We start from the raw sequence: 16,397 nt of genomic DNA, 5'->3' as shown, positions 1-16,397 counted from the left end.
ATTTGTCAAGAACCCTTTAGCAAACTCATTCGAGTGAGGGCAAATAACACTTTAAGGAAACGATTCAAGTCGTACCTCAAAGTCATCATTCAGATTATTCTCTGTATTTCTACATTTACTCTAACAATCTTAAAGTGTTATTTTCATCATGGAGAACAAGTTTGATAACATGGATTTGAAGATTATCAATCAAGATGTCTACAAGCTAAACAAATTTGAAGGATCAAATTTCACCCCCCCCCCCCCGATGGAAGGACAAGATGCGTTTCATGCTTACTGTTCTAAATGTCATATATGTGTTAGACCCAAAATTGGAGCTTATTCGTGAACCAAGTGACAAAGACACGAACAAAATAATTGTTGATCGAAAGAAGTGTGAAGAAGATGAATTGGTATGTAGATGACACATCTTGGGCACATTATCTGATTGCTTATATGACCTGTACGCACACATTCAATCTCCAAAGGAAATTTGGGAAGCACTTCAACACAAGTACACAACGGAGAAAAGAGGTACCGATAAATTTTTAATGTTCAAATATTATGAGTTCACTATGTTTGATAACAAATCCATCCTAGACTAAGTTCATGAATTATTGGTCTTGGTCTCAAAGCTTTATAAACTTAAAATAGTTATTCCGGATCCTATGATAGTTGGGGCTATTATGGCAAAATTACCCCAAACATGGAATAACTATAGAAATAAACGTCTACTCATGGTAGAAGATATTAGTTTAGAGGATTTGCAAAAGGGTATTCAAATTGTAGAAGAAACTCGAAATCGTGATAAGAATTTTGCAAATCAAGATTCCTCTAAAGTTCATGTTGTCGAAGAAAACAAATACAAAGAGAACTTCAAAGTCATAATTGACAAAGGGAAGTTTAAGAAGACAAATTCCAACAACAATCAAAATAATGCAAATGGTGTCTGTTACCACTGTGGAAAGAAAGACCATTACATTCATGATTGTAGACACAAAAAAGCAAATGAGGAATATGCCAATAAGGCCAATAGCGCAAATATGGTGGAAAATTTTGGAATTGATAACATAGTTGTAATGGTATCAATGATGAATATTGACATGATTACCAAACTGAATATGGCAATAACAATAAAATCATCCGATTGGTGGCTAGACTCAGGGGCTACTATACATGTATGCAATGATAAGGTACAATTCAAGACATATGAAGTATCAACGGACAATCAAAATATTTTAATGGGGAATCATAATTCCACCAAAGTTCTAGGAAAATGAACCATTGAACTTCAGTTTACTTATGGGAAGAAATTGATGTTGCTTAATGTACTACATGTTCCAAAAATTAGAAAGAATATAGTGTCTACAAATTTATCATGTAAGAACGGTATAAAGACTGTTCTAGAGTCCGGCAAGTTAATAATGTCAAAAAATAGAATGTTTGTTGGGAATGGATATTATTGTGATAGAATGTTTAAACTAAGTACTAATAATAAAGTAAATTCTTCCGCTTATATTGTTGAATCTTCCTCTCATTTATGACATTTACTTTTAGCACATGTAAATTTTAGATCTTTAAAATACATGCGCACACTTGGTTTAATTGCTTGCAATGATGATTACAATAATAAACGTGAAACATGTATTCAAGCAAAATGACTAAGAAACCTTTTCCAACTGCTGAAAGAAATACAAATTTATTAGTCTTAATATATTCTGACATATGTGAGTTTAATGGTGTTTTAATAAGAGGATAAAAAAGATATTTGATCGCATTTATAGATGATTGTTCTAAGTTCACTTATATTTATTTATTGTCCTATAAAGATGAAACTTTTGAGTGTTTTAAGCACTATAAGGCTGAAGTTGAAAACCAAAAGGGAAGGAAAATTAAATGCCTTCGTAGTGATAGAGGTGGTGAATATGTTTCACATGAATTAGATATTTTTTGTGAAGAGCATGGTGTTGTACATCAAAGAACTGCACCATATACACCACAACAAAATGGTTTGGTAGAAAGAAAAAATAGGACACTCACTAAAATGATTAATTCTATGATGATTAATGCTAATACTCCTAAATATGTTGAGTCGAAAGATGTCGAATTTATATAAAATAAATTTTATAACGACTACTCAATGTCTGGAAAAGAGAATGATCAAACACCTTTCTCTAATCCGACTACTAGTTATTCTCAAGGTGAGACAAGAAAGCAGTCTGAAACTGTTAATGAACCAAGGAAAAGCGAAAGGGTAAGAAAAGAAAAGACTCTAGGCTCTGATTTTATTTCGTCTCAATCTATTGTATTTTTAGTCAAAGGAAATAGAAAAAAAGTTCTTAAAAAAATACTCATATTGTTGAATGTTGAGGATGATCCTAAAGGTTTAAGCGAAGCATTGACTTCAAGAGATGCAGCCTTTTGGAAAGAGGCTATAGATGATGAATTTGAATCATTAATATCTAATCAGACATGGATTTTAGTATACTTGCCCCAACGATCAAAAGCAATAGGTTGTAAGTGAGTGTTTAGAAGACGGGTTCTATTCAGACATTTAAAGTCAGGCTAGTTGCCAAGGGTTTTAAGCAGAAAAAGGGAATAGACGATTTCGATACATATGCACCAATAGCTAGGCTCACATTAATTAGAATTATTGTTTGCATTGGCATCTTTATATAATTTGCATGTGCATCAAATGGATGTGAAAACAGCTTTTTTAAATGTTGATTTAGATGAAGAAGTCTATATGGAACAACCAGAAGGGTTTGTTCTCCCTGAGAATGAAAAGTTTGTAAATTAATCAAGTCGTTATATGGATTGAAGCAAGCACCAAAATAATGGCATAAAAAGTTTGATATTGTCATTTCATCATATGGATTTAAGCATAATAGTGCTGATAAATGCATATATTCTAAATTCACAAATGATTATGGTGTTATATGTTTATATGTCAACGCCTTACTAATTTGTGGTACAAACATGAAAGGTGTATTTGAAACTAAATAGTATCAAAATTCAAAATTCAAAATGAAGGACTTGAATGAAGTAGATACTATCTTGGGAATTAAAGTAAAGAAGCATAATAGGGGTTACGCTTTGTGTCAGTCATATTATATAAAAAAATTGCTTCTTAAGTTTAAGCATCTACAAATAAAAGAGGCAAATACCCTTTATGACCCTAGTGAGACTTTGCTTAATAATTCTGTTAGGTCCGTTACATAGCTTGAGTATGCTAGTGTAATCCGAAGTTTAATGTATGTCATGCATTGTACTAGGTTAGATATCGCATTTGCAGTAAGCAAACTTTCTAGATACACTAGTCATCCAGGTACTGCTCATTGGAAAGCAATAAATAGAATTTTCGGTTATCTTAAAAGAACTATTAACCTGAGTTTAACTTACACTGAGCTTCCAATAGTACTTGAAGGATATTCAAATGCAAGTTGGATAACAAGTGCTAATGATAATAAGTCTACATCAGGGTGGATTTTTACAATCGTCGGAGGAGCAATTTCTTGGGCTTCAAAGAAGCAAACATGCACATTCAACTATGGAAATATGAATTTATAGCATTAGCGGCAACGGGTAAAGAAGTGGAATGGATTAGAAATTTGTTATTGGAAATAGAGTTGTGGCCACAACCAATGTCATCTGTTTCTTTATACTGCGATGGTGATGCTACTTTGTCTAGAGCATACGATAAGGTATACAATGGAAAGTCTAGACATACTAGCTTGAGACATGAATATGTCAAGCAATTAATAACTGATGGAGTTATTAATATTATTTATGTTAAACCAAGTAATAACTTGGCGGATCCATTAACGAAAGCACTTTCAAGAGCTTTGGTAGTTAGTACATCTAGTGGAATGGGGCTAAAACCCTTTATTGAAAATTAGCCACCAATAATGATAACCCGACTTTGTCTAGAACATCACTCGTTTAAAAGTTTAATGGGTAATAACAAGTTATTGATAAGTGGTTCTGAAAGTACTAAAAATTAATATATAGCTCATTCCAGGATGATCAGTGCAAGACTGCTACGTTTAGGAGGATGAGTTTTATCTCTTAATGAAGTTATTTGTAGTTATGTCTATAGTAGCAGGGACATGGGAAGGAACCTCACCTATATGAACATAAGAAGTGATGCCGTTTCTACCAAGAATTGAGTTTTCTCTTGTAAATGTTCATGAAATCAGGATGAAGCACAATGCCATAATAGTGCTTAATTAGTTCAGAAATTTCTTTAAGGAAATAAGACATAGTCATGTGTGTAGTGATTCCGATATTAACATAAGAATAGTTGGTTTAAACTTAGGTCACCATCGCATTCGTTATAACTTTGAATTACTTACACTAATTAAAGGTTTAATTTGAAAGACACATTTACTGTATGCATGAGTATATTAGTATGTTTGTGGTTAATTATAAAGAGAGAATTGGCATCCCTTACAAAAGGTTGGGTTTCATTCAAGCTTTTAGGGTTGTATATTTTGTTGAATGGTTGCAACTTTTGGTTAAAAGACATGATGCTTACTCAAATTGTATGAGTAGAATTAAAAGATATAATTAGTCAATATTTATTTTTTGAAAATTCTAAATAGAAGACATGTTTTTTGGGTCAACACTATTAAGAAAGGTTCTATATCTTCAACTAAAATGAAATGACTCGATGAACAAGTGTTTTAATGCCTATAAATACCTTTTGTGGCATAATGTTTCACACACAATTTCAAAAATTTCTTTCTACATTCCTTGCTCTCTTCTCTCTCCATCACATTCATAATTTCTTTCTATTTATTTCGAAGGGAATATAATTTGGTTTTGCTAATCGAAAATTCCATACTTTGTTGTATCCTGGAAGTGATTTGCCAAGAACCATTTAGCAAACTCATTTGAGTGTGGGCAAATAACACTTTAAGGAAACGATTCAAGTCATACCTCAAAGTCATCATTTGGATTATTCTCTATATTTCTACATTTACTTTAACACATTGTGTTAAAAACATAAGGTAGCATAGAGTACATGGAGAATCCATAAAGAGTCTCACTTTGAGACATCAAAAGAAAGCACAACTATGCTCCAAAAATTGCACCAAGGCCAATTATATATGAGTTTGGTAATTTTCCCTTCCAATTATATATGGTCATGATTTGTATGATTGCATAGGAAGCCTTGAGGAAGCCAAATTAAGCTTCTCTTGATATTGCAAGTTGGGAAAAATGCAGTCAAATTGCAGGGTAACTTACAACTTGTTGGCTTTGCAACTTGCAAAGTTTGATTAGCAGGCAAAAAGTTTATTGAAAATAATTGGATGTAACTTGTGCAAGGCAAGTTGGCCAAAGATCAAATTTATATGTTTCCTTCTGTGCACACTTTATTTATTTTTGTCACTTAATTTACTTTGATTTATATTTTTTTTAAAGGATAAAATAACTTACAACGAGGATCCGCATCTGATTTTCAAACTTATCAAAAAAATTAATATATGAACTATTGCTTGAGAAAAATTATTAAATCAAATACAAGATATTGACTATAGATTATGTTGCCAAATTAGCAAAACCATCGGTAATCTTTTTTTTTTTTTTTTCAAACGATAGAAAATTCATTAAACTCAAATGGAAACGTTTACATCAGACACCAAAGTATCAAACAATCACTTAGACTCAAAATCGATCCCATCTATATATGAAGGCCTCATTTCCTGAAACAAAAGAAGCCACTAGATGCGCTGCCCTATTACAAACACAGGGAGCAAAATGAACTTCTACTAACCTCAAATGCTTTCTATAAACACTCACTTCTCTAAAAATATGATTAATAATGTAAAATTACTTTAAGTTTGTTATCCAAAATATATAGATGTAAGTATGAAGAAAAAAAAAATTAATATGGGGGTGGTGGGGGGGGGGTGTGTATGGATTTTCATGTATTAAATCAAATACAAAAATTTCATTCGTAAGGTAATTATTTTAAAGAAAAGAAGGATAGGCAATGGTAATTAACACAACAAAATTAAGATATTAAATGGTAAAAGATGTGAAAAGAATCTTTTTTTGGGGGTGGGGAGAGAGAGAGAGAGAGAGAGAGAGAGAGAGAGAATTTGAACCGGTATATTATGCTTGACCTCCACGAAAAAGAATTGATCAACGCCTATTTTATGCTTGACCTCCAAGTAAATGAAATACAAACGGGTCATTCCCTTCCTAAAATGTCTTGCTCCGTTGGATCACGTCAACTTCCAATTTATGATACGTTTCTTTATCCACTACGTTTACCAGAACACAAAATACTAAAAAGTATTAATTAGTTAACATATTCATTAGTTTACGGTAGGGAAAAAAAAAAAAAACTAATAAAAAGGATTTGAAAACTTTGAGTTTTAACGATAAAAATAAAATAAAGGGTAAAGTGAATAGTACCAGAATTGACTTTTTAGTGTAAAAATGTGGTTTTTCGTTAAAGTGAACAGTACCGTGGGCTTTTCTTTAAAACTCCCAAAATGTGGTTTTTCGTTAAAATGAGAGTTTTAACGAAAAGCCCACGGTACTGTTCACTTTTAACGAAAAACCACATTTTTACACTAAAAAATCAATTATGATACTATTCACTTTACCTTTTATTTTGTCCTTATCGTTAAAACTCAAATTTTTCAAACCATTTTCATTAGTTTTCCTAAAAAATAATGTGAGACATCAATATGTTATTTCAGTAGTTTTCTCCCCTTATAATTTCATTAGTTCACGTAAGAGAGAAAGTATGAAGAACAATACTTTGCTACTTACATGATGAGTAAGAATTTCTACTCAAAATTGTATGTTACCGATTCATAAAACTTCGTGTTTATGATCAAAACCGTTCAACTACTTTGCTATACTTATTCATGTTTTTCGTGATATTTTAAAAAATGTAGAATAAATAATGTGGCTCACAATTTCCATGGAGTCCAAACTCCAGAGGCTGCTAACAAAACATATACGTATTCTTCATGATATATTTCTTTTGTTCCCTGAATACAAGAAAAGAAGGGAACGAAAGTTAAAAAATAAATACAGAATTGATTACAGATTATTAAGTATTTTAATGATATCTTTATTATGATTTATGATCAAAACCGTTCAACTCTGTGGAATTTTTACTTATTTAACATGGAAACCACAATCACAATGTGATAGCATCTAATATAACATTTAATCTAATAAAATTTATCGTTTGAGCCTTTACATGATGATGTGAGTTTGAACTCCGTCGATAATTAATCTAACATTTAATCTAATAAAATCTATCCTTAGACAATGTGATCAACTCAAAGTTTCAACTCCATAATAAAGATGAGGTCAATCAATGTCCCTTGGAGTATGCAAGGCACCTTCTCTTTCTTGCAAACAAGGTGATCAATATCTTAAAATTAAATAAATGCTTAATGTGTAGGACTAATCTTTCAGTGGGGTTTGAAGAGGCTAAAGACATTTTAGCCACCTTTGACCAAAATCAAATGGCATATGTCCTCTTAAAATTTTCAATCAGAACATTACTCGTGTTTTTACCTGCTTCGTGCCTCAAACCCAAGGCTTTTTTTTTTTTTTCATTGAATAATGTATTTATATCGGTTTTTTTTTCTTCCCTAAAACATCAATATTTCATTTTAAAGAAATTTGGGTTAGGCTATAGACAAAATGCTATGTATGTGATTCAAAACCTTACACATGAGGGAAAATACCAACACGTAGACACAATGCTAGTTACAATGTACTTTTATTGGTTGAAAAAAAAAATCGATCTAACTAATGGGGAAGTTTAACAAAGTGATTTAAACCAATAATATTTAAAATAACAGATTTATACGTTCATCCCTTTCATATACTCCAACAACATCTAGATACACTTAAAGCCACGAGTATTGCAGCCACACCGCTAACTAACACAGTTTCAAGCAAATGAACATTATGTGTCATCACAATTCCACAATTAACTCACAAAAATGAAAAGAAATCCTACAAAAAATGCAAAACAAAAAAGAGCGGTCTCGTTCTTTTGAAACTAAGCGATCATTTAAGTTCGAAAATGGATGAAAACCGTTTGACCAGAGTTATAAGGCTTGTTTGGAAATGCTTTTAAAATGACTTAAAGCGCTTTTGTTGAAATTAATTTTGGGTTTCAAAAGTACTATAAATGTTTTTTTATTTTTTATTCTATAAGAAGTATCATCTATGTACTTTTTGCAGGAAGTACTTAAAGTGTTTTTTCAAGATTTACTTGAATTTTTATTAAAAATTAATTTAAAATACATCTTCACCAAAACACTTCCACACATTTTAAAAACTTTCAAACGAAGGGGGGCTAACTTGTAGAGGAGGTTGAAGTTGTTTTGGTATCAACTAAAACCCAACTTTGAAATGCCTTGCATGGATAGAGTCGTAAACGAATAGTCTCTTATTTTTATTATTTTATTTCCAAAAAAAATGTAAAACAAAACAAAAAAATACACACAAAAAAACATTGCCATTATCCGATCTCTTTTTCTCTCTACACCTTTCTCTCTCCTCAGACCTCCCCCGGTTTTCTGGCGATTTCTTGGCGGATTTCCCTTCAAAAACCCTAAGATCCCTCCTTTAATCCTCTGTACAAATTCTTTCCATTTCAATTCCACCCATTCTTTTCTTATCTTTTTTTCAAATTTCAAATTAGAAAAGCCCGTAATTTTTTTATTTTTTCATTGTAGGAGTATAAGGAACCCCTCATTCTTCGGCAAAATTGTGCATTTTTCCCATTTTTATTTTTATTTTTTTCAAATTTCAGCTTCTGGGTATTGAAGATAAAGTCCGTTCGGGGCTCTTTGTTTGTATTTGAAAGCTGTTACATAAGAGTTTCTTTGTCTTTTTATTGAGGAGACGACGTGGAATCAGAGGCGAAGGCCCTGTGTCTGGGTGTTTCCAATTTGGTTTGATTTGGGGTTTTATAATTTTGGGTTTTTGTGAAAATTTGGATGCCTTTTGGTGTAAGGAGGAGATGGGGACACTTGGGACCTAAAGCTTGTGAATTTGGGGCTGTTTCTTATTTGGGTTTTGCCTCATAAGTTCAAAGGGAAACAGCTCTGGGGTTATGATTAAGGCAGTTTTTGAAGAATCATCGGTTTTCGTGATCTGGGTATTGACTAGTTTGATCTCTCTGGTGCTGGGGATGAGGAATGATGGCGGTCAGAAGCAGCAGCAGGGTGGTGTTCCTCGCCCCGCTCGGTCCAACAGCTTCATTCCCAACTCTTTTCGGGCCATTTCGAGCTACTTGAGGATCGTTTCGTCCGGTGCTTCCACCGTTGCGAGGTCCGCAGCTTCGGTGGCTTCCTCGATTGTGGAGAGGGATGATGATACCAACATTGATCAGGTATGAGTTGCCGAATCTTTGGTTTCTTAATTTGAAATTATAGGACTCCGGTTGAAAATTAGTTCAGAAGTGTAGAATTCAGTTCATTTGTTGTGTATATGTACAAGTATATGTTCATATGATGGTGTAATCTACTTTAGATGTTGCTACCTTTTGTGGATAGATAAATTAAACTTGTTATGAAAATCTGGGAATAAAGTCTGGATTTATTGTAAATTGGTTATTTTATTTTTATGAATACAAACTTTGAAATGCAGATTGAACTTGAAATAATATGTGCAGTACTTAAGTTGCCAAAATTGTTAGCTGTGAATACTTAGTTTCAATAGGTTGCATCTGAAGTTTTGAGCCTGAAAGAGAATGCAAAATAGGTCTGTGAATGATGAAAATTGTTTATGGAGTTGATGATTATTTCCTCAAATAATCAAAGGGATGAAAATTGTTTAAGAATGCTTGATTTGGAAGCTGATTGAATTAGGACGGTATTAATGTTTATACTAGTTGTGGAGCAGTTGCAATTCATTGGGAGGGTGATTGTAGTGGTCGAGGTTGTTCTGCATGCATTGCAAGATTTGATTCTTGTTGGCGCAATTTTTTTAAGGGTTTGTCGTTTTCATGTCGGGATACTGGATAACCTAGTAGATTATTTTGTAAATGTATCGCAAGATTTGATTCTTGTTGACGCAATATTTTTAATGAATATTGTCATTTTGGTGTCGGCATACTGGATAATCTAGTAGATTATTTTGTAAAAATAGGATCCACACATATTCAAGATAGTGGCAGTTTGGATTCATAGGTAGTTCAGATGCAGTGTTCGCAACAAGCTAATGTGATTTGTCGCTTGTTTAATGTCGGATAGCATAGGTGTGTTAGTCGGTTCAGTTGCGTAATGAGGCTCTACACGTGTATGTTTTGATATACATGTGCCTTATGGGAGGTATGGTGGGTACCTTTTGTCGGATTTGTGCTACATATTCCACGTGTTTGATTTCAAATGACATTAATTTTCTATTTGTTTAAGCTCTTTTCTTTACAATTAATTATATTAATTTGGAAATATTTGGTTAAATTATTGAGCTTTGATTGCATCACTTCAATTAGATCATGTTTTCCATCCTGGTTGTGACAAAAGTTTGTGAATCTGGTCAGATGTAAAGGAAACTTTGTTGAGTAAGTCTGTTACAAGTGCACATCCTAATTTCCAGATTCAATAGAAAAACATTTAGTGAAGCATTTTTGTTTATTCATTGTTAGATTGTTAGGATTAGGAGGTTTCCATATCACGTTTGACTTGATGCTACAGGAACTATACATTCCGGTTAACAACTTGAGTTTATCCTTCATATTATTATATAAAGGAGTTGCTACAAAATTACTTCAAGCATGGTAAACGCTTTGGTTGAATGTTATCCGTTGGCATATCCAGAATACAGTCATAACTAATCTGTTCAATGCATGGAGTGTGGGATTGTGTGACTTAAGTGGTGTTACATTATAGTTGTCATGGAGTTTTTTTAAAAGATATTTTGCAACTAGCAATAATGTTTAGTGATTGGTGTAGTGGAATTCATGATAATTAATATTATTTTATTGTAAACTAGATTTCATAATTCAATTGACGTAGCAGCTAATTATTTCAGTAGAAATGGAAATGCATCTGAAGTGATCATTCCTTTAAAGTAACATTGATCAAGAAAACGTCATTTTAAGGTGGTGATAATTGCAGCCAAACAGAGCCTCTATTTATCTTTTTGACGTAAATGATTTGTTTACAAAAATTAAGCCTTTCTGATGAGTATACATTTTATGATTTTTTTTTTTGGAAACATTATGATGAAGATGACATGCATATTTTTTACAAGGTGTAATAGTGATTCACTGATGGAGGAGTTTTGAACATTATACTTATATCTACTGTATTGAATCCAGAAAACATTATACTAACGGGTTTTTGCTTGTTATTTTTGTGCAATGCTACTCTGGAAACAACAAAGCAGTTGCATAATGAAAATATTTGATGCAAATTTCAGTCCTTTTTTAGCGTTTGACACGCAAATAAATAGTTATTTCACATCAAACATGCCTGTGCACTAGAACTTGGAAGGAGCAATTGAGGTGCATTTGTTGTTAAGAAGTTTCGTGATTCTATCGTCTATATAACAATTTAGAAAGTTTAATGTTTGTATAAAATAAATGAACAAAACATGAATCTCTGAATGGAGGTATGTAATTGATTGGAAATTTTAGCTTTTTGTTTATATGTTAGAAGTGGTAAAATGATATTTTGTTGGCACTTTAACCATTACATGTTTCCCATTCAACAGGGATACACATGATCATATTTTTTTATTCTTGAATTCGATGTTGCTCCATCAAGGTCTTTCTTTCTCTTTCAACATTTTTTCCGCCAAGGGTTATTTAAAAAGAAAATTATATAAGGCCTAAGAGTTGGTGTTAATTGTGCACTTTCAGGTTGATGACTCTTTATCTTGTTTTCTATAAATTTTCTCCATTTGTTTTAAACTTGGTTTTGTTACATTTTTCCTGTATTTGATTTTTTCATTGAACATTAGGATACTACATTCTTTCTTATGTTGATATGGGCATGACTTTAAGATGTACTTTTCCCATCTGGAGTCTTCAAAGTAGTAGAGAATGGAGTTGACTTTTCATATATCTTTTGAATAATAAAGGTGAACTGGGCTGGCTTTGACAAGTTAGAAGGTGAGGGGAATGACACTCATCAAGTTCTCCTTCTGGGCTACCGTTCTGGATTCCAGGTTTGGGATGTTGAAGAAGCAGATAATGTCCGGGACCTGGTTTCCAGATATGATGGTCCTGCCTCATTCATGCAAATGCTACCTAAACCAATAGCATCAAAGAGATCAGAAGACAAGTTTGAAGAAAGCCGTCCATTGATGGTAGTTTGTGCCGATGGGTCCATTTCTGTGGGTAATATCATACAGGATGGCACTGCCACTCCTCACAATGGTGTTACTGCATACAGCCATGACACAGTGAACAGCAGTTTTGTGCCTACTGTTGTTCGGTTTTATTCTTTGAAATCTCAATCTTATGTTCATGTTCTAAAGTTCAGATCAGTTGTTTATTCAGTAAAGTGCAGTTCTCGAGTTGTTGCTATTTCTCTAGCAGCTCAGGTAGATACCTGTTTATGTACGCTTCTCCATTATTTCTTATCTTCTGCTTAACCGGTATTTGAGTATCTAGTCTTGTGTATTGCAGATTCACTGTTTTGATTCCATGACATTGGAGAGAGAATATACCATTCTTACCAATCCGATAGTTACGGGATTCCCTGGTTCTGGAGGTATAGGTTGTGGACCTCTTGCATTAGGCAATAGATGGCTGGCTTATAGTGGAAGTCCTGTTGCTGTATCTAATTCTGGGCGTGTCAGTCCACAGCATCTGGAACCTTCTGCAAGTTTTTCTGGTTTTCCTTCAAATGGAAGCCTGGTTGCTCACTATGCAAAAGAGTCAAGCAAGCAACTAGCTGCTGGGATTGTAACCCTGGGAGACATGGGATATAAGAAGCTGTCCCGGTACTGCTCTGAGCTTATACCTGATAGTAATACTTCTCTTCAATCAGCGAATCCTGTCTGGAAAGTTAATGGTACTGTCAATGGCCTGTCCACAGACACTGATAATGTTGGAATGGTATGGTACATATTGTTGACCTCAATTCTGTTTTCACTTAAAGTTGTAAGTTCACTTTTTCCTTTTTAGACTTTGACTGGAGTTTGTATATTTAGTGAGTTACCTTTCTAACTTTGCATGAGTAAATGCATGCGCATGCTTAGTTATATTGTATTTTTTTACCAAATCAAGTTTGTTATAAGGGTAAGTGATACTGTTCTGATCCTTTCATGCGTTATTTAGGTCCCCTGTGCTTATCATGTTCTTTGGTTTGTCAGGTAATTGTCAGAGATATTGTCAGTAAGGCTGTTATTGCCCAGTTCAGGGCGCACACGAGTCCTATTTCTGCATTATGCTTTGATCCTAGTGGCACCCTTTTAGTGACTGCATCAACTCAGGGGCATAACATCAATGTTTTTAAGATAATGCCTGGAAGCTTTTCTTCAACTGATGGTGGTGCATCATATGTACATCTTTACAGGCTCCAACGTGGATTAACAAATGCAGTAGGAGCCATTCTCATGTTTCAGAATTCCTTGTTGGGTATGCCATTTGTTTCAACAATCACGTGTTTGATATTAATTTCCTCTTTTTCATTTTTCATTTCCAGATTATACAGGACATCAGTTTTAGTGATGACAGCAACTGGATCATGGTTAGTTCCTCTAGGGGGACAAGCCATCTGTTTGCTATAAATCCTTGGGGAGGATTAGTAAATCTCCCAACTGCTGATGCTGGTTTTACCACCAAAAGTACAGGATTGGGTGTTACTAGATCGTCAGTTCGTTGGCCAGGTTTGCAAACACTTAACCAGAGAAGCCTTTGCTCAGCTGGTCCCCCAGTTACACTTTCTGTTGTTGGTAGAATAAGAAATGGAAATAATAGTTGGAGAGGCACTGTAAGTGGTGCTGCAGCTGCTGCAACAGGCAAGATGACTACCCTTTCTGGGGCAGTTGCTTCTTCATTCCACAATTGCAAGGGCAATGCTCATTATGTGGATCGCAACTCTTCGAAGGCTAAGTACCACCTCTTGGTTTTTTCTCCTTCTGGTTCCATGATACAATACGCATTGCGAATATCAAACGATCTAGATTCGACTGCTGTGGCTGGATTGAACACTCATGAGTCGGGCCTGGAGGATGATGCAAGATTAGTAGTTGAAGCTATCCAGAAGTGGAATATATGTCAAAAGAAAAACCGAAGGGAGCGTGAGGATACTTCTGACATATATGGTGAGAATGGAAATTTTGACAACAATAAGATATATCGCGAAGGGAAGAAGAAGGGAAACACCATTTACCCTGAAGCTTGCAGTACTGTTACAAAAGCAAAGATCAGCCCTGAGGAAAAATATCAGTTGTATATTTCAGAAGCTGAACTGCAGATGCATGAAGCCCAAAGTCCAGTGTGGGCAAAACCTGAGGTATTTTGGGAGTTGGAAAATGCAAAATTGTGGTTATGCTTTCTTTTCATAAAAATTCTGTGTTTGTGATGTTCAACATGCTCTTTGCTTTTGTAAAATTGTTTGCCAGCTATACTTTCAGTCGATAATAGTGGAAGGTGTCAAAATGGATGATGAAACTGCTTCAGTAGGGGAAATTGAGATCGAGAGAATTCCAACTCACATGATTGAAGCAAGATCAAGGGATTTGGTCCCAGTTTTTGAATATCTTCAAACTCCCATATTTCAACAAACAAGGTGAGCTGAGGTTCTATGCATCCATGTATTATCAGCCCCTGGTCATTTCCTTGTTGCTTATGATCACATGCTCTCTGCATATATTATGTATGCTTCATCATGTACAACATACTGCTAATAATAATGTGTATGAATTACCGTCTTTTCTTATGCAGGGTTGCTTCTGTAGATAGCAATTTTAGTGGGCAACTTTCGCATCAGAGGTCTGGTGTATCTGAAAATAGCGGGCTTTCGTGCAGAAACAGTTCAAGCTCTCTTGACACCATGACTGAAAGTGGTGCTGGAGTGGCACAACTTGCTAATGGGATTGAAGAAACTGGACGGGGTGGTTCTCAGACGCCCATAGAAAGAAAGGGCTTTGTAAATAACAATGACAGCCCGAAGACAGAGACTCAGCTTGAGACTGTAAATAATAGAGAGAGCAGCTTAAACTTGGAGGCCCAACTTAAGTTTGTAAATAATGACATAGAAGGCCTGGGATTGGGGAATCTGTTTGGAGACAAAGGCGATGAGTTTGATTAGAGGTATGTTCCAATTACTGTTGTAGATTTGTTTGTTGAATATATTAGTAAGATTACTGAGTTCTGGATGATGATTTAGCCTGGGTGATCTTCTGCAAATGTCTTCATTGAATGAAGCGAGAATGATATAGTCAGTGAGGTGTCGTAATTTGAAATTAACGACCTGTTTACAAGCATGATATTCTAGGCATGACATTCATTCTCTCCCACTTGGTATTCTGTTTTTTTTTTTTTTTTGTTTTTTCCTTCTTAAATGTCAAATCTTCTACGAAAATGGTTTACATATATTCTCAGTGCGGCACAAATTCTCCTACTCAAAAGAAAAAACTATCCATCACGGTTTGTCATATCCTTAAACACACTGCACACTTTGTACATAAGGCGAGCGAGGCACTTGCCTACTTATGTACGCAGGCATTTACTGTGGCAATGCTGAGCTGTTGAATTACTGTTGGCTTTTGTAAAAATGAAATGTTTAACAAGCAAATTATATGCAGAGAAGCATGATTTTCGCTCTTTCCCTTGCAACTTCTCAGTTTTCTCCGTGGTCTATGGGTTTTTCATTGGTACCTTTCTGTGTGCTATTTTTGAGTCTGTCTTTGTTTTCTTTTGTTTTCAGGTGTGCAGATTTTCTTTACTTCTACTGGGAGATTAACACTGTTTATATAATGGGGGTGGCCTGCAGAGAAGCATGAGCAACAGGGGCTTTTTACCGATGCTGAATTGTGGATACTCTGTTGCGGTTTCATCTTATGTTGACGTTGTAAATAAGTGATGGTATGAATATATATTTCCATAATCAATCATAATATGTAAATAACAGCGTTAAGTTGGTATGTTCATTTCAATCTTGCCTTTTATTCGGCTAGTTTTACACTTTCCTACCGCTATTATTCTTGCTTGTTCTACTTGTGGTTTGCACTTGCAGGGCCCAATTTGTTAACTTAGGGCCGAAAAGGGTTTTCGAATCCTTATTGGCGGGGGTCATCTTATCAACCCTCTCGACGAAGTAAGGTGTTACGAGTTATGACATTCGGCATATCGGGCGCCGAGTGATTTTATGATTGGATTTTCACAAGTGAGTTTTAGAGTTCGGCATTTTGATGGCCGAATCACGTTCACCATCAAGACATACATCACCTTTGAGTATTTGTGT

General features: G+C 34.5%; 1 protein-coding gene across 1 annotated transcript; it reads left to right on the top strand.

Moving 5' to 3' along the window:
- The first annotated feature begins 8,479 nt into the window (after positions 1-8,479).
- Positions 8,480-16,109, top strand: LOC137742298 (autophagy-related protein 18f-like). Its single transcript, XM_068482129.1, has 8 exons — positions 8,480-9,364; positions 12,061-12,525; positions 12,611-13,042; positions 13,300-13,527; positions 13,632-14,444; positions 14,554-14,720; positions 14,876-15,244; positions 15,861-16,109. The coding sequence occupies exons 1-7, from the start codon at positions 9,086-9,088 to the stop codon at positions 15,240-15,242; spliced, it is 2,751 nt and encodes a 916-aa protein (XP_068338230.1). The 5' UTR covers positions 8,480-9,085; the 3' UTR covers positions 15,243-15,244; positions 15,861-16,109.
- The last annotated feature ends 288 nt before the right edge of the window (positions 16,110-16,397 follow it).

This window comes from Pyrus communis, chromosome 8 (assembly GCF_963583255.1).
Source record: "Pyrus communis chromosome 8, drPyrComm1.1, whole genome shotgun sequence".
Lineage (NCBI taxonomy): Eukaryota > Viridiplantae > Streptophyta > Magnoliopsida > Rosales > Rosaceae > Pyrus > Pyrus communis.
The sequence above is the reverse complement of the archived record's forward strand: the minus strand, read 5'-3'. Positions and strand labels throughout refer to the sequence as shown.